This window comes from Corvus brachyrhynchos, unplaced genomic scaffold, assembly GCF_000691975.1.
Source record: "Corvus brachyrhynchos isolate BGI_N302 unplaced genomic scaffold, ASM69197v1 scaffold633, whole genome shotgun sequence".
Taxonomy (NCBI): domain Eukaryota; kingdom Metazoa; phylum Chordata; class Aves; order Passeriformes; family Corvidae; genus Corvus; species Corvus brachyrhynchos.
The window spans coordinates 2,754,142-2,778,562 of NW_008237435.1; the positions used below are offsets into that span (position 1 = coordinate 2,754,142).

The 24,421-nt window shown below is 38.5% G+C and overlaps 1 protein-coding gene across 1 annotated transcript in view; it reads left to right on the forward strand.

The window, feature by feature from the left end:
• Window positions 1–24,421, forward strand: part of SLCO5A1 (solute carrier organic anion transporter family member 5A1) — a gene marked incomplete at its 5' end in the record, with an annotated part of 70,407 nt that overhangs the window by 10,860 nt on the left and 35,126 nt on the right. The window contains one exon of the mRNA XM_017731207.1: window positions 22,329–22,461. Within this exon, the coding sequence (XP_017586696.1) occupies window positions 22,329–22,461 (133 nt within the window). The remainder of the gene's footprint in view (window positions 1–22,328; window positions 22,462–24,421) is intronic.

Sequence of the window (24,421 nt, forward strand, 5' to 3'; positions counted from 1 at the left end):
GGGAAAGAAGTGGGATTTTGGGGTTATCTCAGACAAATAACTGTTAGTTTGTTACCACACCTCCATTGTGTTACTGGAGGAATATTAGTCCTGTTACACAATGAGAGTAAAAAGATGCTGAACTTAGCACTACATTTTTGTAATAAAATGCCATGCTGTAAATAATTTTTCAAAAGCATGGCTGAGGACTGAGTTGATGCTTGAAGGAAGAGCTGTACTCTAAATTATAGCTCCTAAGTAGATATTGCACTATTTTCATATGTAGAAGTTCTATATAGTCATTGACCTCAGTGACTGAACAGTTCAAAGAGATTGTGATTATAATGTCAAAGACAGAGCTGGCTGGCGTGAATTTCTTTGACTGCAGAAGCAAAGTAGGCAGTAGTATCCATGTGTTTACTCCTATGGCTTCTCCAGAACCTCTGGGAGGAGGAAGATGAGCACTTCTCAGAATGCCCTCTGCTTTTAGGAGTACCTCTGTGACTGAACCTATGGAGAAGTATAAAAAAAGACCTTTCCTTGTTAGTTTTTGCTTCTTGTCTTATCCAATATCTGTTAGCAATTGATTTTTGCTTAGATGGGGTCATTTATTGTTCTTATTGAATTTATAGTTATTTGCACTAGCTTTGGACACTCAGAAGCAAGTAGGACACAGACAGCAAATAGGAATGCATGTGGCCTGGAAAGGCAAAATAAAAAGAGTGGTTAAGGCTACTGCCCCCATGCATTTGTGATAATTAAAAGATCAGGCTTTTATGAGAAATGAGGTAAAACTGATTGACTAATATTGGCCAGGCCAGCTAATGGGAAAGAAATTGAAAAGAGCTTTTAAACCTGGTGAGTCAGAAGCTTCATATATGCCTTCTCAGCTTCACTAAGGATAAGCTATTCAATTAACCAGATAAAAAGGGAGGAATGTATGAACTAACATAATTTTAAGTTCCTGCACTGTCATTAGAGCAGCTATTACTCCTTTCTGTAACTAATAATAAATTTTAAGTATTTGGACAGGGTGAAAGAGAGCTGTGTATGATCAGATAGATCTGTAATTAACTTCCTTTCATGCTTATTCCCCTCTTCATCCTCCCCTGCATCCCCACACTCCAAATTTAAATCCTGCAGAAAGAAGAGCTTACCACGGGTCTGATGCAGTGCCACACTTTCAAGAAAACTCTCATGTTTTGGTTCTCAGATTTGTATTGTGTGTTTATACTTACCTTGAGTATTACAGACTGAGGAAGGGATCGATCGTGTGTTGCGGTTTCAGGATATGTGAGAAATAACATCTCATGGTTTGCCCAAGTTGGCATACTGAAATCTTTTACTGACTGCCGGGGGTCAAGGTTGACCATTTTCCTCTAGGAGGAGTAGATGTAACTGGTACACACAGTGAGAGGGGACTGATGAGTGGTTTTGGTAGAACAGTTTGATAGCCATAAGGTTTGTATTAGCAGGTAGGCATCCTACACTGTGAGCCAGCTGCATTTTGTTTGAATTGTGCCTGACAGGAAAAAAATGGTGTAGTATATTAGGAATGTAGTACATTTCCCTTGTCTAGTTTAATAAGATGCTCAGATCAATTATTGTGTGGTCTGAGCATTAGGATTTCTTCAAAATACAACCGCTGGGCAAAGCAACTCTTCTAGCACTGGATTTATCCCAGTTTTCATGGCCTGTTTGGAGCTATTAGAAGAATTAGTAGCATAGCATTAGAAAAGAAAGGGTAGTGTAACCCTTGTGACTCTGTCAGTCTCTGGATGCTCTTAGGACTGCTGTCTGCTGCTTTTCTATTGAATCAGGATACAGAGTGTGAGGAGCAACATGGTTATTTGTATGTGCAGGGGGTCAAAGAATGATACAACAATTCTGCCCTTAATTTAGTCTGGGTTGCACTCCTGTTAAAAAGACTTCTTGACCTTTTTGCTTTTTTCCCCTACTTTTCTTGAGTAACAAAATGGTGTGGAGCTGTGTCAGGGAACTGACAGCTGGTGGTTTTCTGATGTGGGAAATTTGACTTGAAGAATGTGTGGGTGTGATGATACGAGGCAGCCTCTTCATACAATCCCTTGGTGATGTGCTTTATATTCTTGTTATACATCATGCCAAAATAGACAGTAATCCTCTTACGTGGGATTGTCAAGTAAGTAATAATAGAGCACAAGTCAGTGCCATCAGTTCCGAGATTTTTTTTTAATAAACATAATTGTCATTCATATCGCCTAGATTCTTTAGTACTTCTTAATCTTTATATTAAATAAGTCCGTCTTCTAAGTCCTGCAAATGTTCATGTTTCACAATAGTGATGTCAGCTGATATCAAGACTTTCCTATTCATCTTTGTAATTGATGCACTTGCTTTAAAAAGGCCACAGAGATTTTGAGTTTTATAATTCAGCTAATTTCCTAATGTGAAAACTTCAGATGAAGAAAAATTTGAAGATCATTTAGTCTACACAAAACATTTCAATTGTCTTACAAGGAACCCTGAAAAGATCTGAAGCAATCAGTTACTGTCTGCAGGCTGTTCATCCCATTTAGAAAACATGAAGTTGGCTGCTCTGTAGCAGGGCAGACATGATAAGCTGTGCTGGAGGAGAGAAGCAATTAGCTCGAGAGCAAGCACAGAGCAGAAAGGGAGGTCTGGAGGTGTTTAATTAATACTAATGCTTTTGTGCTTATGAGGGCCAGAGTTGTGGTAGGTTACTGCTGCCTTGCTCTTGTGGTTCTCAAACCTGACACCTAATGAACATTAGATTTAGTAAAGCTTTCCAGAAAAGTTAATAAATTACAACTAACTGTGGCACATTCCCCCTAAAGGTAATGAGGTGCACCTGATACTGAATGGGAGCAGGGTCTGATCTGTAAACCTTTTTCATTTTTAAACACATAACAAGGCCTCTTGGGATTTTTGTACCACATTTGTTTAAGTATTCTGAAATAATGGAAAGGCATGTCATTTATTAAACATTTTTCAAGTCACAAAACCAATTATGGAGAAATAAGCCTTTTTTTTTTCCCCCCCAAAGTTTTGGGCAGGTATCATTTTCATTAATCTGAGTTTGATGGCAGAACTATTTTTGATGGAAAAAGTGGTTAGCCATCAATGTATACTTATTTGCATAGCATGACACTTTGAGATGCATTTTGGTATTTAATTCTCAATTTTTACTCATTTCAACTTCCATTCATTCTTGGGTGGAAAATACAAGTAAAATCCCGTTTGGTTGAAAATCACTCTCTATGTAACTTTTCTTCTGTTTTCTTCTAGTCCATCATTCAAGACATACCTAGACTCTGGTACACTGCGGAGATTACTTTTTCCATTTGCTCCTCACGAGAATCCCAGCTCTGTAGCTTCAGGCTTATGTGTTTTTATAAATGTTTCATTTATAAATGTAACATTTATAAATGTTTCCCTGATGGGTTTCAGCAGTTTGTGTTAATAAAAGGATGATCTCTGTGACGATTTACTCTTTGCAGAGGAGCACCAATAGAATCCAGTTTGAGTTGTAATCTACAAACTTTAGTTTTGTTTAGATATTGCTTGTGTTTAGATGTCCCTATGTCACCTCTTCTGTCAGTGGTTATCTATATAAACGGCTTTATTATTCCATTTTGGGAGCAAACTTCCATATCGCATTGCAGTTAATATAGTGTTTTATCACACTCACTGCCTGTTAGTGCAGTTTTTGTGTGAGTAAAGTATTCTTATGGCACATTACTGTATCACCCAGGACTTGCATAACAAGGTAATTAATCTATACTGTCTCCAAGGAATAAATCAAAAGTGCTGGATTAAGGTCACAGCCTTTGATTATTATTTATATTACAAGAAGAAAGCTGAACAGAAACGTTTGGATTTACCCATTTTGATGGATTTTTAAGTGCATGGCTTTTTGTTTCCTTAGTCTTCTGGGACTCCCCAGCTGAATGTTGTTACTGCTGAAGTAGTATGTTACGTGTGTGGTACATAGATTCATGGAATCATTTAGAGTGGAAAAGACCTTTAAGATCATCGAGTCCAACGTTAGCTGAGCGTTGCAGTGCTAGTTTAGCTGGAGGCTGCTTTCCCTGAGGGCTGTCCCTTGGCTTTTGTCAGCAGCAGATGCGCTTTCATGTGATGTGCTGCCCGGAGGGCGGTCTGTGACCGCGCTGCTCCTTTCCCTGTGCTGTGGGTGCCTGCTGCTGCACTTCCCTGGTGCTGGCTTCAAGGGCTTTGTGACTGTGGCACGGAGCACACCTCCAGCTGCTCTGACACGGAACTCCCTCTCCACGGCTGGCAGGGCCAGGTCTGCAGCGTGTCGGTGTCTGCCGGCTTTCATGGGATGGAGGGGGACAGCCAGGGCAGCCGGGGAGGGGGTGGCCCTCGGAACCATCGGGGGCAGCAGGCTGCGCACGGCATCTGAGCCACAGAGGAGGCGGCTGCAACAGACGTCTGAATTTTTAACAGCTGCCTGAAACTTTCATTCCTTTAGTCAGAGACACTCTTGAAATGAGAGGTGTTTAGCTGAATAGCTCATGTATTTTTAATACTTTGGAAGAGAGGATTTTTCTTTAATATCATATTTGGAATGATGACTTCCTCATTGCACGTCTTTCAGTGGAATATTTTCTCTAAAGGTTTTTTCCCCTCTATTACTGCGACTGTTTGAAACTCCCACACTGTAACTAACAGTGACATTATCCATCGATAAGCTTCTTACACACTTGTAAATACAAATTTTCGGGGTTATGTTGTAATAAATTGTAATACATTATTCATAATGTGGTGCTTGTGTAGAATAGAAGCCAAATATAAAAGCCATTTGGTCTTACACAGTATTAAGTATTGAAAATAAATGATAAAGTGATAAATGAAGGAAAGATAATAGGGATTGGTCACCCCTCATAATAGACGTGCTCCCTTTCTTTCCTTTGCAGTAGGAGTTTCTCTCCCTGCATTTTGAACAGACAAGCAGACATCTCCCCAGGATTCTACCAAACTCAAATTGTTCTCCCTTACCTCAGACATTTCATTTTCTTTTCTTAAAACCAGGAGAAATTATATTCATGCTAAAGTGTCTGTAATCTGCTTTTGGATATTGCGATGATGAATCTGATCTAAAAAAAAAATTAAATAGTGTAGAATAACCTTTGAGATTAAGTGCTGTTCTTTCACTGAGTAGCACATAGGGAGATGGATGTTGCAATCCAGTAAGGTATTTCTTTTGATTCCAAATACATTATTCTTACAATGCAAGGTCAAATAATTTTCATTTAGAAATGAATAGAATAGGAAGACAGAGTAATGCATTCTGTTTTTTAGAAAAGGCAATAAATGGAAGTAGGTGATCCTGCAGAAATGTTAGCTGAAAAAGCTGTGTGAAGGCACAAGACAGAATATCACCACACACCAGTGCTAAAGGGAACCAGTGCTGAATCCCACCATTGGGGAAGGGCTTGTTTTCAAGCCTGGCTTTTCTTTCTCCTCATCAGTTTAGCTGATGAGTCTCTACAGAGATCAATATCTCCACTGTCACAGGGCTGCCTGTGCTTTTAGCTTGGTTTTATTTTATGTATTATAAATGCAGTGGGGGAATAGCTCCATTCTTCAGGATTAAGACTTGATTGTTTGGCCTTCCTTTAACTCTTCCCTGGCCACAGATAGATGAAGTTGTATTATTTGAGTGATGACATTCTTGGCCTGTGGCACGGGAGGACCTCTGTGAAGCTGTGCAGTGGTGCCATAACAGTGGAGGACTTTGGAAAGGAAATTAAACAGTCAGTAATAATAGCTAAAATATTTTAGAATTGTTGCAAATGTTTGTTTCCTACAAGAAAATCTCTACAGAAATGAAAACCGCCTATTTTTTCTTTTCTTTTGGGTGGAATAAAGTAGCAACAGTAGACATAACACATAAAACATACTGTTCAGGTTAGCTCACTGAATAGCTTGGTTCTAAATAGTTCCACAAATTAGTGCTCCTATTTTCCACCTAAGAGTCTTCAGGATATTCCTGAAACTGGGCAATAAGGAAGAGAAGGCTGTTTTCTAATTTTGTTTCTTCTGTGTCAATCTGAAGACATTTCATTGATTTCTGTGGGTTTTTTTTTCTTGTTCACATTAGTGTAAAGGAGAACATACTGTGATCTAAGCTTTTTACTTTTTGTTTTCTTTTAAAACTATGCAAATAGTTTTTTAGTGCATCTTCTGAGTCAGTTCTATAATTGAGACATTACATATTTTCTGTGATTTTATGGAAACAAAAAAAATGACTGTGTCAAAATATTTTCTCTGTGGTCATTTGTAAAGGTACAACAGAAATGAGTGGATGTATTCACAAAAATGGCTAGGGAAGGCAGTGTCCATTAGCTGTGTGCTAAATATCCCGAAGACAAAAGCCTGGGGCAGTACCTCTGAATTGTTCCTCCACTGGAAAAGGAGATGCATGCTGTTAGAGTTACCGACACAGTTTCACAGGTATGAAGCTGAGAAGTAACATTTTAGTTTGGTTATTCAGCTGTATTACCTACAAACAAGTGTCTGATTCTGCTGCCGCATCTCTGCTGGTGTTGCCACTGCACTGTTTTGATCTTTCAGTTGCTAATCTTTTCCCAACAGTTTTAGTGTTTGAAAAGCATAATGCTGTGTTACTATCATTTGTCTGTTCTGAAAGAAACATTTGCCTGAATGGTTTATTTTATGAGTTAGCAGATGGTGATTCAAATGCGATTGAACCAGCAACAGCCTTGGTTCTGTAAGCATGTCTCTGGCTCTGAAAATCTCCACAAAGCACTTACAAAGTAGCTGTGGTGTTTGGGAGCACAAATGGAGCAGCCGTGATGCGTTTGGTACGGGTTTACACAGTTTTGGGGTTAGAATTGACCTCTAGGCAAGGACATGTTGCTCCAGTGTAACACGTGGTGACCTTAGGCATGCAGCAGGTGATCTGCATGGTGGAAAAGGAAATTACCACGAGAGATCTCAAAACTGAATTTACTGTGTGATATTTTCAATGTTTTGAGTCCTGTGTTGTGTGTATGAGTGGTACCATGATATGCTTCATAGAAGCAGCCTAAGAATTTGTCCTGTGTAAGAGGTTACAGGAGATGAAGGTGTGCAATTCTCAAAAGTTCTGCAAAGACCCTTTTTAAACTTTTGTTTTGTCTGAGCCATTTTTGGTCTGAATATAGTGTCAACACTGATGGCAGAAGTAGACTTGTAATCTTGGGATGTTTTTGAAAATTTATTAGAGACTTGCAATTTAGATTAGGGATAAGAATGTGTCAGATACAATTATCAGTGTAATGATATAAACGTATGGATCTAAGCATGTTATATTAGCATATATAAATAATTTATACAACATTTTTAGTTCAAGGGAATGTGATCGATTTTTGTTCTTGAGGCAATTTTTTTATTGTACATTGTGGTTTTATTTACAAAATTTATAAAGTTACAAAAGTTATTACAAAATTATAAAGTTTGTTAGAATCAAGTATAATTTAAACAGTGATTGAAAATTTAAGAGCCTTCTTGCTAGTGTTGCTTTTGATTCCTTCAACTTTCACATTATAACCAGTCATTTTACAAGAGACAGATGAAGGCTTGCACTGCACCTTCAAATGTATATGTTTAATAAATATTTGTGAGTGCTCTGCTGAAACTCAGTCTGTACTGTCGTAAATTAATCTCATGACAATATAGTTTCTTAAAATGATCATCACTACAATGGCTAACAATTGCAGTTAGGTATAACATGCAGCATAGAAATGTATTACATGCTTTGTGTTTGCTCTTTGGTGGAGTACTAGGTGTTCAGTTTTTGGTGATGGACATTTTTACTCTTTGTCTATGAGCTGTGGGCTTCCACTTGTTATGGTGGCAAATTCACCAGTATGAATCTGAACATGTAGTTAAGGATCCAACAGTGTGTGAAGAAGACACATCTCTTCTGTCACATGTTGTAGAAAACTCCCATAGAGTCTCTGTAAAGATGCCAGATCAATTTTCATTAGACCTGGAAAAGCTCTGACAGCAGCAGAGACCACTGCTAACACTTGCAATCATGGTTATTCTAAGCAGCTCCAGTATCATTCCTTGAGGCCCTCCCTGTCAGTCTTTCTCTCTCTGTCAGAATAGTTTAATAACTGAGGTTAAGATTTCCCAAGGAGTCTAAGGAAGTCAAGGGACCCGACTTTCAGTGAATTTCAACGGGATTTAGGGCTCAAATTCAATTTTCTTTGCAAACATAAGATTAAAGTTTCAACAGATAGCTTATTTGTGGTAAATTGATTGAAAGCTGTGATAGTTTGCAGATTGTGTGCATAAGTGTAATCTTCCAATTGAATCTTCCTAGTGTAAATAACTGAAGACGTGTTCCCTATGAGAATGGATGCAAATGGACAAAGATACTAGACAGAAAGGGTCACTGAGTTGTTTGAGTGAGCAAAATCTGTCAGGAAATACATTTTATTTTCATTGGTACTTCATACCTTATTTCCTGAGTCTGCCTGGGGAGTGTCTATGTGTTCAGTACCAGCTCCAGTAGTTCTTCTGGGGCATTCTTGTTCTTTGGTGCTCTCAGAGTTACCCTGACAGAGAGGGGTGTCCAGGGTTGTCTCAGGACAGCCTCGAGGTTCCTTGGCTGCCTCATCCAGTACTGAGGCCACCACACATGCTGGGGCTATGTCTGCTAAGTGCTCAGCTGATGCACCTGTGAAATGGTAAAGTGCACAGGGCGGGCTCTGGCCCTTCCCTTACCAGGGTAATGCCTTTGGAAATGATGCCTCGAGGCAGCATAGCCAGGAAGGAAAGGTGAAGAGGCTTCTTGTCTTTTGGCATCCTTCTTTGCAAAGGGTGACGTCTGTTTCTGCAAAATCTGTGTTACAGACGAAAAGAGAATTGGTGGGATAATTTCATGCTTTATTGGGCCAGAAAGGACTGTTACGTTCATTTACTTTGACATTTGTGTTCAATCAGATTTCATTACAGTGTTATCCCTGTCCAAAGCTCTATTTATATAAAACCATATAGCTTAAAACAAAGCACTCATGGTTAGAGAGAATCTGCCGTGTCCCTAGGAATGTCATAGAGTTAACTATCTCGTTAAAAAAGTTACTGCCGTGAAAGTGTGTCTAAAGTAGGTGGAAAGTCATTTCTACTTAGCCTCTAGCCACCACGTTTTTCATGTCTGTGAAAGCATCTTTTACTGTTGAAGAACAAGAATATGCTTAATAATCTGTTAATCTAAGTAGTTGAGAAACTACTGTCATGTCTAATTCCGCTCACAGAAGAAAGAAAAAGCCAGAATGAGCAATCTTTATTTTTAAAAATTGCAGACTAAATGAAAGGATATCGGTGAATTTTCTCTAAAACATGTCAGCTGAATAATTAAATTACCAAATTAGTGAAAGTAACTTTAGCTGATTAGAAATTTTTCAGATTTTCTAAGTCAACCATATATGGTGTTTTGAAATATCTTGGAAGGATCCCTGTAATATAAATAGTTTTCTCTTGAAAATGCCAACACTACAAGTTAGTAATACTTCTGTATTTTATTAACATATTAACATATCTTAGTGGAACTGGGAATGAGCTGCAAATGGAGCTGTAAATCACAATGACAATTTTTATCTTAGAAAGACAAATGTAGCTATAATATTAGCATTTGTAATAGGAGAACCTTTTGTTAGAGTAACTTTTTAATGCTACACATGGTGTTTGAGCTATGCCATTTAATAGCACTGATAAAAATGTTGTGATGGTCTTGCTCTGACAAATTATGATATAATTAAATCTTGATTATAGGGATATATTGATTTAGGGTTTTAAAAAAAATAGGGAAAATTATTTTGATCATGTTGAAATATTTAAGTTATATTGAATTCTTTTGATCTTTATGTAGGAGCACAGATTAGCATTTAAAAAAATACTTTTTTTTTTTACTTGACACATAGGCAAAATCGAACGAAAACAAACCATGTGAAACACACATTACTTATAATGTCAAACCAAAATATTTTCACAATTTTTTATTTTCTTTTATTATTGGCTTTGCATGTCAATATCTGCCTTTCTCCATGAGGCATACATTTGTTTCTTTCAGGACCTGACTAAAATTGGTCTAAGCAAATATATTTATAGAGTCATATTTATTTATAGAATCAGTTTGTTACTAACAAATGATGTCTGTGGCAGTTTTCTGTACAAAACAAAAGTATAAATTAATTTCCTGCCTTTTGGTTGTGTACAAAACTGTATTCACCTCTTTTTTCTGTAACTCTCTGTGATCTCAATTTCATTTTCTCTGATTTTCTTGAATATCTCTGACAATTCATGTCCCTTTATCAAGTTTAGGAGGATCTTTTCAGGGATCTGCAGCAGCAGATCTGTGCTTCTGTATCTTATTTCATGGAGCTGTGTCGGGAGTGTCAGGGTCATTTGGGAACAATTTGTTTCTCCATGGGGTACCCATTAGCTCCTTAACCATGGGGAAGGAAGGATTTGTTGGGGCATTGCTTGATGACATTTTTCCATAGCTGGGATGAAGAGATTCAGTTTGGTGCTACAGCAAGAAACTCTTTTGTCCCCAAGCAGAGCATGGAATTGAATGACCTGTTCTATCTTATGATCCCTCTGTGGAAAACAGAGGAGATCCTTACCCAGAACGCAAAGCTCAAGTTTTCTTTCCAGACTCAAACATTTCAGTGTAATTCCAGTTTCATGAAAGTGCCCAAACAGTGTTGTTCCTATGAAGATAAAGACCATATTCTGAAGCTTTGGAGATTTTCATAAAATAGTGGTGTTGTCCTTTAGCTAAAATAAACAGTCTCCTCTATTTATAACTGTTACACATGGATGGAAATGTTTTTCAGACTCTTTGACCTGTAATAATATTTTCAATATTGCTTCAAATATGACTATACAGCTCTGCATTTCACTTTGCCAGTTGTTATTTAATGTATTTTTATTGAATCTATTGCAGCTTTCAACCTTTGTGAATGTAGAAAAATAACTTTTTAGCAATACAATAGATGTTAATAAAACTCACAGGGTCATCTGCAAATTACTGGAATAATGTGCTTTTGCTTACAGGCAGATTTTCAGCCAGATATGAGTAATGAAGTGTAATTACTGTTGTTTCAGTTGAAAGATGAAAATGTAAGTGCAATTTACAAAGAAAACAAGAAGAAATTGTGTTTGGCTTGCCCTTCTTTGCAGTCTATTAGCAAGAGGTAGTGAAGGGAAAAACGATCACCAACATTTTCAATAATTAACCTACGCCTCCTAGGCAGAAACCAATTTTTGAAAGGAAATTAATTCTGAGGGAATATGATTGAAGTCATTTCCCCATTTCCTTCTTTGTTCTGTTATCTTGCTGGTGGGACAAAGCAAAAATGAAGATATATATATATATATATAAGTGCTCTTACTATCAGCACCTAACCTTCCCTTTCAGTAGATATTTGGTCTATTTCCGCTGCTTCCTCACATTTTCTTTCTTAGGCACAAAGGACCTGGCTTTGAATAATGATGAAGTATAAAAGAATGCATGTCAAACCTGGTTCTGAAAAACAGGTATTTGTGTGCCATTAGCTGGTTTGTGCACAATAACTGGTAAAGCTGACATCCATAGACACTGGGTATTTAGTGTATATAGATTTTGCTGAAGAATTGGTACTTATTCCTGGTTCTTCCGACGGTTCATGATGGCATACTCTTAACATCTGGTTCTGTGTCTGGTAAATTTCACCCTGCTTTTCCTCTGGGAGTGGGTGCATTCTCCCAACTCAGAGACATGAGAGGACCTGAATAATATGTTTCTGTTGGCTTGTGCTCTTAGACTACCTGAACATGATTTAAAACAAATTACAAATAAAACATAGTAGAAATATTCTGAAATACTCTTCTGGGCTGGTTCTGCTGGTCTTGTAGCTATGGACCTTTCCAGCTGTGATTTTAAATGTGACCCCTCTCTTTTTTTTTTTTTTTTTTTTTTTTTTTTCATTTTCTTATTTGGGATTTACCTGTTGAGGTCTGCTCGAAGGCCAAATTTCAGCTTTCACAGCTTGATATTTTTCAGTTATGATAGCCTGAAGAACAGGGGATGACATGCAAGTGAACAACCCCGCCCCACTCTAGTGTAGTTAGAAGTAATGCTAAAGACATGAAAATTAGTTTTAAGAAGCTGAGATCAACAGAGTCTATAAGCACGTGCCTGGGGATAATCCCTAGTGAAAATTAAATGTATATGTGTAGCCTCAACTGCCAAACCATTAAAAAAATCCCAAAGCCAAGCAATTACAAGGCAGAGATGAGATATTGCCATTTGACATGACGTTATGGAAAGAATGCCTATGAGTCAAGAGGCTGCTTTAGTATCTTGAAGACAGCCAGCAACTTCAATGTCCTTTTAGTAGGAACACCACCGAGTATTAGTACAGAAGTGCCTAATCCTGCCTGCTTCATGAGAGTAGTCACACGGGCTTCAAGAATACTTGTAATATGAATGTTTAATTCACTATTGTGGATTTAGCTCCCACTGTTTGAATGAATGGGAAATAATACAGTGAAATTATCTAACCAGTTATTAGTTAAAGGTTTTAAAAATGATTTGGAGTAGTAGTTTGCTTACAATTTAGTTGATAATAGTTATATTCAGTAGATCGTTTTCTGTATGGAAATGGACACTACTTCTATGACATTTCATTGTTTTGTTCTTTGGAGTAATCAAAACTCTGGGATGCTGACATACCAAGAATTCAGAAGGCACTGAGGAGTCACTCAGTAGGTGTTAACATGGTTGGTCAATGTCTCTGTCTAGTTGTCATCCTATTCACAAAAGAAAACATTTTTAAGAAACATGCTCTTTTGAAAAGTCAGGGTTTGGGAATTCATGCCTACTCAACTTCTTGGGATATGTTACCTTGTGTTTATAATGCAACATACCAACAGAAACTTAAAACACTTGAAGATGTGGAGTGTTTTTGAGAGCTGATTTCCAGAAAGTAACAGCCAAGAGCAGAGTTGTGCCTTCTGTTGCATCTTTGGACATTCTGATTCTGTTTAGCACAAGTAGTGTGTGCATCTGTCTGAGACCTGAATTTCAGTAACAGTACTTTTCCATATCAAAATTTCCTACGTGTGGAAAAAAAAATTAGGAGTTTTAAGAAAGACGGTTTTGATCACTGTTATCATGCATTTAGGCAGTTGTTGACACTTCTATTTTAAAAAAATCCCAAACATCTATTTAGATAACCGATGCCTTTGACTTCATAGAAAGAATATCAGAACATCTTTGATTTCAGTTTAGGTTCTGATCAAGCAAGCACAGATATGTTTATCTTTGGTCATGCAAACAATTCACATCAGTGGGTACTTACCATCCGTATGCTTAAAATTAGTTGTATGTGCTTTTGGAATAACATCACCAGAAGGTTCTTGTGTTAGAATTGGTGTAAGAACTTATAAAGCTGATAAAACCTGATTTGCCTAATTATCTGATCTAAGAATTTCCTTGTGCATGGTGTCTAAATTCAGTTAACCACACTGATAGGAAATTGCACTCAGAAATTGCAGCTGTTTTCACTAATCTTTTACAGCAGATGTGTCTTTTCCATATTTACTTGCTAACCACAAAGTCGTTCTTGGTAATATTATCAGCAAATGTTTATTTATAGGTGAATATAAAGAGAGAGAAGACAGATTTTGATGAAAACCCCCAAGTAATATTTGTGTGTTCCAAGCAAAACAATTGTCTCTAAAGAATGGGACAGTCTCCAGTTGCCCCTGGGATTTCTACTTCCACAGTTCTCAGTTTTTAGGAATAAAGAAATAAAGATTCATTTTAAGCACTGGAGTAGTTTTCCTTGGGGCAATCATTTCTTTAGCCAAGTATCTGTAAAGCTGAAATACCATGGTACAAGTATAAGCCTTTCTTCTTTGGTATTTTCAGTGTTTTCAGATTTTGGATTGCATGTACACACCTGGTAGTGTAACCAAAAGACAAGTACTGAGTCTGTGAAATTGTGGTGTAAGTTGAATTGCTTTGAAGGCACTGTGGCTCCACAGCATAGCAGTGACTTGGAGCAGCATTGCAGCGACAATGCATACAAGAAGTACACTTTAGGATAGACTGCCTACTTTAGCTTGTTTTCTTTGGGCTTTTTTACTTTCCTGGGGGTTTATGGATATAGTAGAATTGGATCCAATGAAAATGATTATAATGTTTTAGAACATGACCACAGAGGGTGGGTACAAAGCATGAAGCAGCTTTGCTGTTTAAATCTGGAAATGATATCTGTTTTAATACAAATGATATCTTAGTTATAAAGCCGTAAGAGAAAACTAAAAATTGAGTGGTTTTCATCTGGTGTTGGCAAGTCACTTAAATAAAAAAATAAAATTGAAACATATTTTTTTAAATTTAACTTCCAACATTTTTTTAATGGAATGGTAAGCTGGACCATTCATTTTCTTTTCCATGGTAGGCATGTAAAATTATGCTTTAGTTATATTTCTCTATAGGTTTGTCTTCCAGGTCTGTGGAATCTGCTTGTTAAAACAGTGACAAATATATTCTATACAAAGATCAAGAGAGGCTGCTGAAGTGGTTTTGTTGCTTTGTTTATTGTTTTGAGTGGAACACTGGATCTGAGAGACTATTAAAGTCATGGTAACGCTAATACGTTTTGAAAGGAAGTGATTTAAAGATTTGAACTGGACATTATTATCTGAGCTGCAGTAATGCTCAAAGCATTGTTTTTTCCTGAGCAAATAACCACATTAAGAAAAAAATCCTAAAGCATGTATAGATGTGTTTGATTGTGTGTTCGTGATGAAAAGAAGGAAGTGAACTGGTTTCCTGACTTAAAAGCTTTTGAGAAGTCTGCCTGGCTTCTGCTCACAACTCAGTTTTGTGTCCTCAGGCTCAAAAGAGTGGTTAAACCTTATGTTTTTTGGGGTAGCTTCTGTGTGGGTGAAATTAGACAGAATGAGGTAAATACGCCTTTTTGAATGTGAGTGATGTTTCTTTGAAAGCTCCTTTATGCTTGATCCTTGCTATCCCATCACGGTGCTGTGACATGAGAGGAACAGGGGAGAGCTGGGACCTGTTCCCCTTTGAAACCTCTGCCTATCAGCTTTGCTCTGTGGGGAAATCAAAACCTGCTGTATACCCTAGAGAGATAATGGCGCTGCTCATTCTCCAGTGACAGCATAGTACAGCTTTCCAAGGAAATGTGCTGCTGGTAGCACTGGAGAGGATGCTATGGTACCATAGCATGGTGATGCTTCCTTTGCTTGCAAAATTCCACGTGATAATGATGCCATGAAGATTTTTTGCCTGTTCTTTTATGCCTCTGTTATACCTTTTTACAACTTCTGTATTCCTAATGCTTTTTGCCTACATTCTTGGACTTGTTTGTCAAGCTGCGAGACTTAAACATTTTAGAAGCTTCATAGTTAGGTATCAGTGTGCCCCAGGCCCCAAAGTCCTCTCCAGAACACATTCTGTAAACTAAGATAGAACCATCCAGGGGAAGGCTCCTTGGGGAGGGGGGCTCACTTGAGCCTCTCATTGGGGAATTTTTGATAGATATGCTAATTAGTAAAACCTATAATGTTATACCAGGTCTTTTGGGTGGGATTTGCAGTGTACATTTTGGTGCATTTGACCTGGACGTAGTGCACCTAAGGATCCTTAAAATAAATACCAAGGTAAAATCCCTTTTCCCCTTCTAACCATGTTTGACTCTTGATTTTAAGACCAGGAAAAGGCATCAGTAACCCTGCAACTATGTTTTTTAACCTATAGCCCTTTAAATTACTTGACACATAAATATTCAGGATTATATAAAGTTCATCTTGCATTTCCATTGAAGCTCAGTCCTCAGATTGTAAACAAGTAATCTGTAAACACAGGGCTTTTCGTGCAAAATTCACACAAATGTTTTCTTTTTGTTGTTGTTTTTATTCTTCTTTGTGCTTTTCTTTAATGAGAGCGTTGTTCAGCAAAAATAGGACATTGAATTATTGCTTCAATTAAGTAAATTACACTTCTGGACTTCCTGCTCTACTTCATGACTATAAGGGATTCATTTTGTCTTTTGTATCTCTGTTTTCCAATCAATACCCTCATACTAATGACAGTTAAGGTTTTGGAGTAAAAATTTGAAATCTACAGATATAAAAGGATTATAATTCTATACTACTAAGAAGTATCCTGCAAAATCTATTAAAATTGCTGTACTATTCTGACAGGAGCAAATGTATGTATGCATATACATACTTGTATACATATATATAATATACCTTCAGAATGCACCCTGTAGCTTTTGCAGGATCTTGCAAATTCTAAAGTTCCATTGAAAATAGAATAAAGGTCAAATTCTGCTTGTCTTACACATGTATGAAATGAACAGTTGTACTATGGTGATGTGCTGCCAAGATTTGGACAATGGGGTCTTTCAGAAATGTTCCTCCTCCTCCAGTGATAAACTCTTGTGTGGTGACATGTGTGTGCACACAGAGGAGATGACAGGGACTGAGCACTATATGCCTTTGTTTTTACTTTTTAAACCAAAGTGTGTCTTTTAGAACCCAGAAGCCAGCCTTGTGGCTCACTAATGTGTAGTTTCTGTTCATCTAGGGATAATATGTGACTTGTGACTTTAACTGGTACTAGCATGGCTAATATAAAGAGGCACAGTCAGAGGGTTCACATATGCATTTGAGGGTGACACAGGGACATATGTTATATATAAGCCTACTGAAGATGTCTTTTGGTGTGATTAGAAAAGGAAAAGGACATACACAATATTTTTATGATCTCTCTCTCATCACTCATGGTAGTGTAGGTAGATTAAAAAAAATAATTCTTTGGCAACAGAGTTTTTTCATGCATTTGGTGTGAACACAGATTTTTCAGACCCATAGAGGATTCAGCCTATCTTATTGTAGTCAAAAAGACTGTGCTGCTATAGGCTGTACATAAAGTTTTCTCCGATGAATAAAAGCAACAGGCAATGTAATAATTTTGTCAAACGTTGTGAGAATGGCACTATTCATTGCAACATGTCCCAGGATAAACTATTCTGTGGTGAAGAATGACATTGCTTAATCTTATTTCACATGTACAGGTAAATTTGTATGTAATTAGGTTACTAATTCTATGACTCCCCTTTTCTCTCCCATCCAGCATCTTAGCTGTGATGGCAGTTTATGGCTAAACCTGGCTAGCCACAGCTAGCTGCAATTTTGAAACCTAGACAGCCTTGCTAGTATGGTGTAGGGCCCGAGATATGCCATGCTGAGGACAGAGTGAGGCAGTGAAGCTCCTCTGGTACAAAGCTTCAAGGAATTAAAATAGACATGGCTGGGTATCTCGGGTGAAAATGGGCACTTAACTCTGTCTGAACCAGGATATTTTTACTTACCTACAGTCTGTGTCAGAGAGCTATGATCTGAAAGACCTGGTTTAGGAGGGCTGGGAAAAGGCTGTCCCTCATCACTGAAGAGAAGGTACACCCAGAGGAAGAGATATGCTTGGTAATGGAAACTCCTAACCACAACACTAAGGTTTTGGAGAAGAGGGCAACTTTAAAGAATCCACAAGGTCTTTGTCTTGTTTAAAGGCCGTGTAATTTTAGTAAACCAATCTGTGCTTTCCTTTGAAGACCTAGGATCCTACATCACAGCAGCAGCAAGCTACAACAGACTTCTGGGGAAAACTTCTGCCAGGTCCAGTCTGAGCTGGTTGTGTTGAATGTCATGAGTAGTTCTCAGATGGCTCTAAGTCACCCTGAGATCAGCTCAGTTGATTAGAGAATGGTACTATTAATGCCAAGGTTGTGAGTTTGATCCCTGTGTGGGCCATTCACTTAGGAATTCACTGGGTGGCTTCCAGCTCAGAATATTCTGTGGTTCCGTGAAGTCAGGTAGGAGTGGGTGACCTGCAAATGTGCTTTCCCAGAGAGACCAATGTTCCCAGAGAATTGTACTGTGACTTGTCAGCATTGAACATGTGTGGCTAATGCTGGAACTCAGAGGGGTACAATTCTACGTTTCAGTGCAACCCAATCAGAAGAGATTCAGGTTGATATTGTAGCCCATATGTCTGTATTAACAATAGTTTCCTCATTTTATCTGTTGAAGATGATTTATGGTTTGGAGTAGAGCTTTAACTCTTAACGGAATGTACATTACGTCTGTTTTATCATGGGAAAGGACATATTACTGCTATTTTACTGCATAGCTTTTTATGACTTAGAAATAGTAAGGCAACTTGCAAGTATAAGCACCAGTCAGACTTACAGCTATGAGGTTGTAAGACAAATCCTGGATTTCCTTAGGTGCAGTTTAAAAAATCATCTGGGTACTGTGCATCCTGCCTCAGCATCACAGTACTCCAGCATGTCCCCTGATAAAAATGCTTGTTATTTCCATTGAAAGTTCTTGGCTGTTAAATCTGTGCAATTCCCTGGGTCAGTGTCCCAGATTATGGCCTGAAGAGGGAGGACCAAAAAGAGTTAGCTGAAATCCCTGGCAGAAGGCTGAAAGGAAGGTGCTCGTACATCATCTACATGTTTTTGAACCTTTTTCATCCAAAAGTTGGAGCCCTTGTGATGACCTCCTACACCCTTCTAGTGTTCAGAGTAGAAAAAGTTCTGAAACTATTCTCCATAGGATTTTTTATTTGTGAAGCAGGTACACTTTTGATGACACCCTGATTGAATCTGTTTCCAGTTTAGTTTCCATTCCATATCATCCTGGTGGCCTACTTGGAAATCAAAACCGTCTTTATTCCTGAACATAGCCGTGAGGGCTGTGACCAGAATTTTAAGGGTCCCAGACCCTTGAGTAGCCTGCCAGGGTGACTTATGGAGCTGGTTTGCCCTTCACTTCCACAGCACGGTTTAAAAGTTTGAGGCAGATTCTTTCAAGTACCTAATTTTGAAATACCAAAATGTTATGCTTGTTGTGCTCTGTGTTTAGTCCCATTTATAAGTCTAAAACAGTTTCTTGCACTTGGTGTCCAATTTCTGATAGTGACCATAATTAGATGCTGAAAGAGAGGCTGCAATGTATCTTAAAATGGCAATTTTAAGAACTTACCTGTCATGTTTCCTCCTGCTGTTGACCAGGAACATGGAGGCTCTGTGTTTTCTGAAAGACTCAAAAAGTGACATTTTGCCTGTAAGTTTATTAAAAAGAAATACATCTTGAAGCCTGAACAGCATATAGTAATTTTAAATTACCGCTGAAATTGTTGGCAGCATTTCTTCCTCTAAAGGAGAACAGTGTACAATGTTATTTTTATCTTAATTGTGCAGTGTTTCTGCTTACAAGGAAAACCCTCTGAAGTTTCCAGGTGTACAAAATACACTATTTGTGTAGTGATTTGAAACCTAAGCAGTTGCTGCATTTTGCTGCTTTCAGTGGTGGAACTAAAGCTGAATTAATTCAGTATAAGTATTTTTTCTGAATACTGAAGTGAATGGATTAGGTCAGTCTTTTGCTCCCTTTGTGTTTCCTCTCTAAAGATTTTAGAGATCTGAGTTTGCTGTAGTTGTCTGAATCAATTTTCCAAGCAAACATTTGTAGAACAAAATTTATTACTGGTTGTGGGAGTGTGGATATAGTTTTTTGTTTGTTGGGGTTTTTTTTCTCTGCTCATTATGTGAATTTTGAAAATAACAGTTACTGTGGGATTTATCTAACCACTTGCTGCTAAGGAGCAGAGTTTCAATGTCTGATGGAGCATTTTAGGCATACAGAGAATTGTTTACGATCAATTCAGTAGGGAACATGGCTGGAATAAATTTAAATAGTGAACACAGTTCTGAAAACCATTATGTATGTGAAAGGGACTTCAGCAAAATCTATTTATTCAAAACTGCAGTTTCATCAAAACAAAATAAGTGTTTTCAAAAAATGACTTAAAAGTGATAAAACTGTGTAATCAATTTGTGGTCTGGAAGCATTTTTTAGTATTGGCAGTTTTACCTTTTGTGGTAGCTTCTGTGATTTTTTTTTGCTGCAATATAGTTCTCTTTTTACTTGTGAGAATGCTCTTTTTCTTCATTCTCTTATTTCAAAACATAAGATGGAAATGTGCAAGTTATTTTGGTTTAATCAGGCGGATTTAGTGATTTCTTTTTGCTTATTTTATCCATGAGATATAATTTACTGTAACAGGTAACATGGAAACTCAAGCCGTAACCACTCAGTTACGCTTCTTCAGCTGTTGCAGTCTAGGATTCAGCATGTCTGATTGAGGATGGGACCAAAAAGGATGGACTCTGCATACTGCTGTTGTGGACAGGCACTGGTCCAGTAACCATCTGGACCTAGAGAGAAAATTACAGGGAATTAGATAATCAGGTCTTTCATGTGCTGGTAGAGAATCTGCAGCAGCTGAACAAGTGTTGCTGTGCTGGAGCCTGGGTTTCGGTGGTACAAGATATGTGAGTGGACAGCAGAGACCAACCCTTCTGGCCTCTTGCCTTTTATACCTACAGCCAGACCTATGGGAAGCAGGGCAGAACCATCTTAAAAGGAATGGGTACTGCAGGATATAGTAAGGGACGAAAGAGATATTGTAGGGGAATGGAATGGAGTGGGATAGAACAGAGCATTTCAGTTGGAAGTGACCTACAATAATCATTTGTCCAACTGGCTGACTGCTTTGGGGCTGATCAGAAGCTAAAACCTGTTACTATGGGCATTGTCCAAATGCCTGTTGAACACACTGACAAGTCTGGCACCTCCCTAGGAAACCTTCACAAGTGTTTGACCTCCCTCTCCATAAAGAGATTTGATCCTTCCTAAGATCCAGTGTAAACCTCCCCTGGTGAAGCTTTGAACCATTGCCATGTGTTCTGTCACTGGATACAAGAGAGAAAAGATCCACTCTTCAGGAAGCTGTAGAGCAATGAAGTTGCCCCTCAGTTTCCTTTTCTGCAAACTAGACAAGCCCAAAGTCCTTAGCTGCCCCTCACAGGTCATTCCTTCCAGCCCTCTCGCCAGCTTTGTTGCCCTTATCTGGACATATTCAAGGACCTTCACATCCTTTTTAAATTATGGTGCCCAGAAGTGCACACAGTGCTCCAGGTGAGGCTGCACCAATGCTGAATACAGTGGGATAATCACCTTCTTGAGGAGCTGGTGGTGCTGCATTTGATGTACCCCAGCATGGGGTTTGCCCTGTTGGCTTCCAGGACACGCTGCTGACTCTTGCTGTGCCTGCTGCCAGCCAGCACCCCCAGATCCCTTTCTGCAGAGAGGCTCTCCAGCCACTCCTCTCCCAGTTTATACTTGTGCCTGATATTAGTCCATCCCAGCTGCAGAATCTGGTATTTTAACTTGTTAAATTTCATGCCATTAATCACTGTCCAGCATTCCGGTCTGCATAGATCCCTCTGCAAGCCTCTTGTCCCTCCAGAGAGTCAGCAGCACCTCCCAGTTTGGGATCATCAGCAAATGATGTGCTGATGGTGGATTCAACTCCTGCCTGCAGGTTATTGGTAAATGTGTTGAACAGAACTGGCCCTAGAACTGACCCCTGGGGAACACCACTGGTGACCAGTTGCCAGCCACATGTAGCCCCATTCACTGGAACCCTTTGAGCTCTGCCCTTCAGCCAGTTCTTCACCCAGCACAGCCTGCAGCCACTCATCCCCCACAGCTGGACAAGTTGTCCTGAAGGATGCTATGAGGGACAGTATCAAAAGCCTTGCTAAAATCCTGAAAAAACACATCCATCACCTTTTCTTCATCCACTGGGTGGGTGCCCTTACCATAGAAGGCTATCAAGTTAGTTAAACAGGACTTTCCTTTTGTGAACCCATGTTCTGTCAATCTCTGAAATAGGAATATTTGATTTCTTAAAATGGACCATTCTTTTATACACAGTATTACACTAATGGTAACTAAATTAGAATGTTGTATTTTGTTCTTTGATTACAATTTTTATTTTTTGCTTTTCTTTTTACCTGCCATTAGTTAGACCTTTTTTTAATTTATGTGTTAAATAATTTTGATTTGATTTAAAGGAAATGTTACCAAGTAGGAACAATTTTATGCAAGTCAAGTATGCTTTCCATCCAGAATATCAGAATAATGTATATTTGCATAATTTGACTGAAAATGTACAAAAAGCAGTAATTTTCTCACTAATATGTGACTTAGGCAGAAGTTGTTGCCTTCATTGTGAAAAAGGTCCGTAAAAGTTTTAGGGTGCAGAACTTCTTGTTTAAAGAAGCATCAGTTACTTTGTGGTTTTATGTGTAAATAAACAATGAAAGATTAATTTTATTGATGTATGACTGCGACCTTTATTTCCTCAGCCATCATGTACGTAATGGGAGCACTTGGACCTGCAGCTGGATACTTATTAGGAGGACTTCTTATTGGTTTCTACGTTGATCCTAGGACAACTGTGTATATTGACCAGAGCGATCCCCGATTCATTGGAAACTGGTAAGGCTCAAGCATTTTTTAAAACTATTCTCTCAGTTGCTGGTAGGGAATTAAGACAGGTTGGAAGATTTTATCCCTTGAGGACTTGTTTAAGGTTGTAGGAGGCAGAGGAAGATGATGTTTCTGTTGATTACTACACACTAGCCTCTGACAGAGGAAGAGTTTGCCACAGGAGTGCACAGGAACAGTCCATGGAAAACCCCCAACTTTTGGCTGTTCCAGGACTGTCCCTGACCACAGTGGGCACTGACTGACAGTGCTCAGCACAGGGATGGCAGGGCAGGATACTGTTATTGCAGGAGGCCATGGAGGATCCCTGCTGCCCAGAACCAACCCCTTCCTACCCGAAGGTGGATTAATCTCTTCTTTGGTTTTCCAGAGGAGGCAGCATGAAACATGGAACTCTGTTACCCAGATGAGAAACAGTAGACTTCACTGATCTTATTTCAGGTGAAGGAGATAGGATGGGTCAGAATATGCCCTTTCCAGTCTTTGTTTCTCAGGGTGATGGCTTGTGTTTAGGCAGCAGATGCTGTAAACCAACACATTATTCTCTAGTAAGGAGTAGGCTTGCAGCAGCACTGAGATGTAGCAGCTGGAATTGTTAGTTGATGTCTTCAGGCAGCCTTCGAGATGTGGCCTCTTTGGAAATTTCTCTTGGAGGAAGTAGGTCTTGAGGAGCCTTTAACTGCCCTTTCTCAGATAAATCATAAATCAGCCTTGAAGTTTTCATGCAAGCCCAGAAAAAACCTGAAGTTCATTATGCCAGGAATTTGTCGGTGTAAGGTGCAGTGTCAGTTCTCATGCCCTGGGTTAGTGTTTGTCACTGTGCCATTGCAGTCAGTCTGTATCTGTTTCTGTTTATTCTGCAGTGATCTTTCCTGACAGTTTGATATGAAAAAATTGTCTCTTTGGAGTCTTCTTAAACCTTTTAAGATTTAGTCTTGCTTTATTTGTCTTACTTAGTCCAAGAGCATTGCTGCACAGGACTGTTTTGTTGAATTTTCAGTGAGAGAAAGGCAAAGCTGAGTGCTGAGTGCAGCCTTGGGGTTAACAGCTCTGTGCTGATTTATCTACTGACTTATCTCACTGAAGAGATCTGTTACGTGGGTGTGCAGTAATGTCAAAATTTGGACTATTTAGGATAAAAGATTTGAAATCAAAGCAAAATATTATACATTCTTTGTAAAATTCCTACACTTCATGTGTTTCTAATTACTTGTCAGAACTGGTAATCAGAATCTGATCAGTACTTTTTGACAGAAATTGCGAACAGGCCCATAAATATATTTTTTAATTGAAATCAGTGGGGCTGTATAAATGTGGGATAAATTTTTGACTTTATCTATAACACAACCACTGATATAACTGAGTTTTAGCTTCAGCAAAAGTAAAATAGCCAAAGCAGCAAAGTCAGTAAAAGTTATTCAAAGTTTTCTTTTTCTATCATGTTGATTAAATCTGTAGGGTCTGGCTTTCCCTGAAGGGTATTCCAGGTCTTCTTATTTCTCTTTCATTTTTGGCTATGTCAGTTCTTTCTCTCTTAAAAATACTCTTCTAATAAAGAGTATCAACTGCTATCAGATCTCTGATAATTTGTTGCACAATCTGTGGTGGCCTCTCATAAAAGTTCAGTGGCGTTCATAACATTTGTGTCTTACTCTCTTTTCTCTTTCTGAGGCTATGTCTACCCATTAAAAGCAAGACTCCCATGGTGTGAGGGTTAAACCTTTGCCCCTTGCTACTCACTGACTGCCTGGTTGCAGAGAATTCATGAAGTGTAGACTTTCATTCCACTGAAATGTGTTTTCTGGGACTGTGACATTTTCTCCTTGCAGGGAAGTGCTGCGTAGTCAAGTTTATTTTTATTTATGCAATCTAACAATTTGAAATGTAAGAGTAGCCCAACACTTACTTCAGCTGACACACTTCAAAAGTATGGTTCAATTGTGATAAGTTA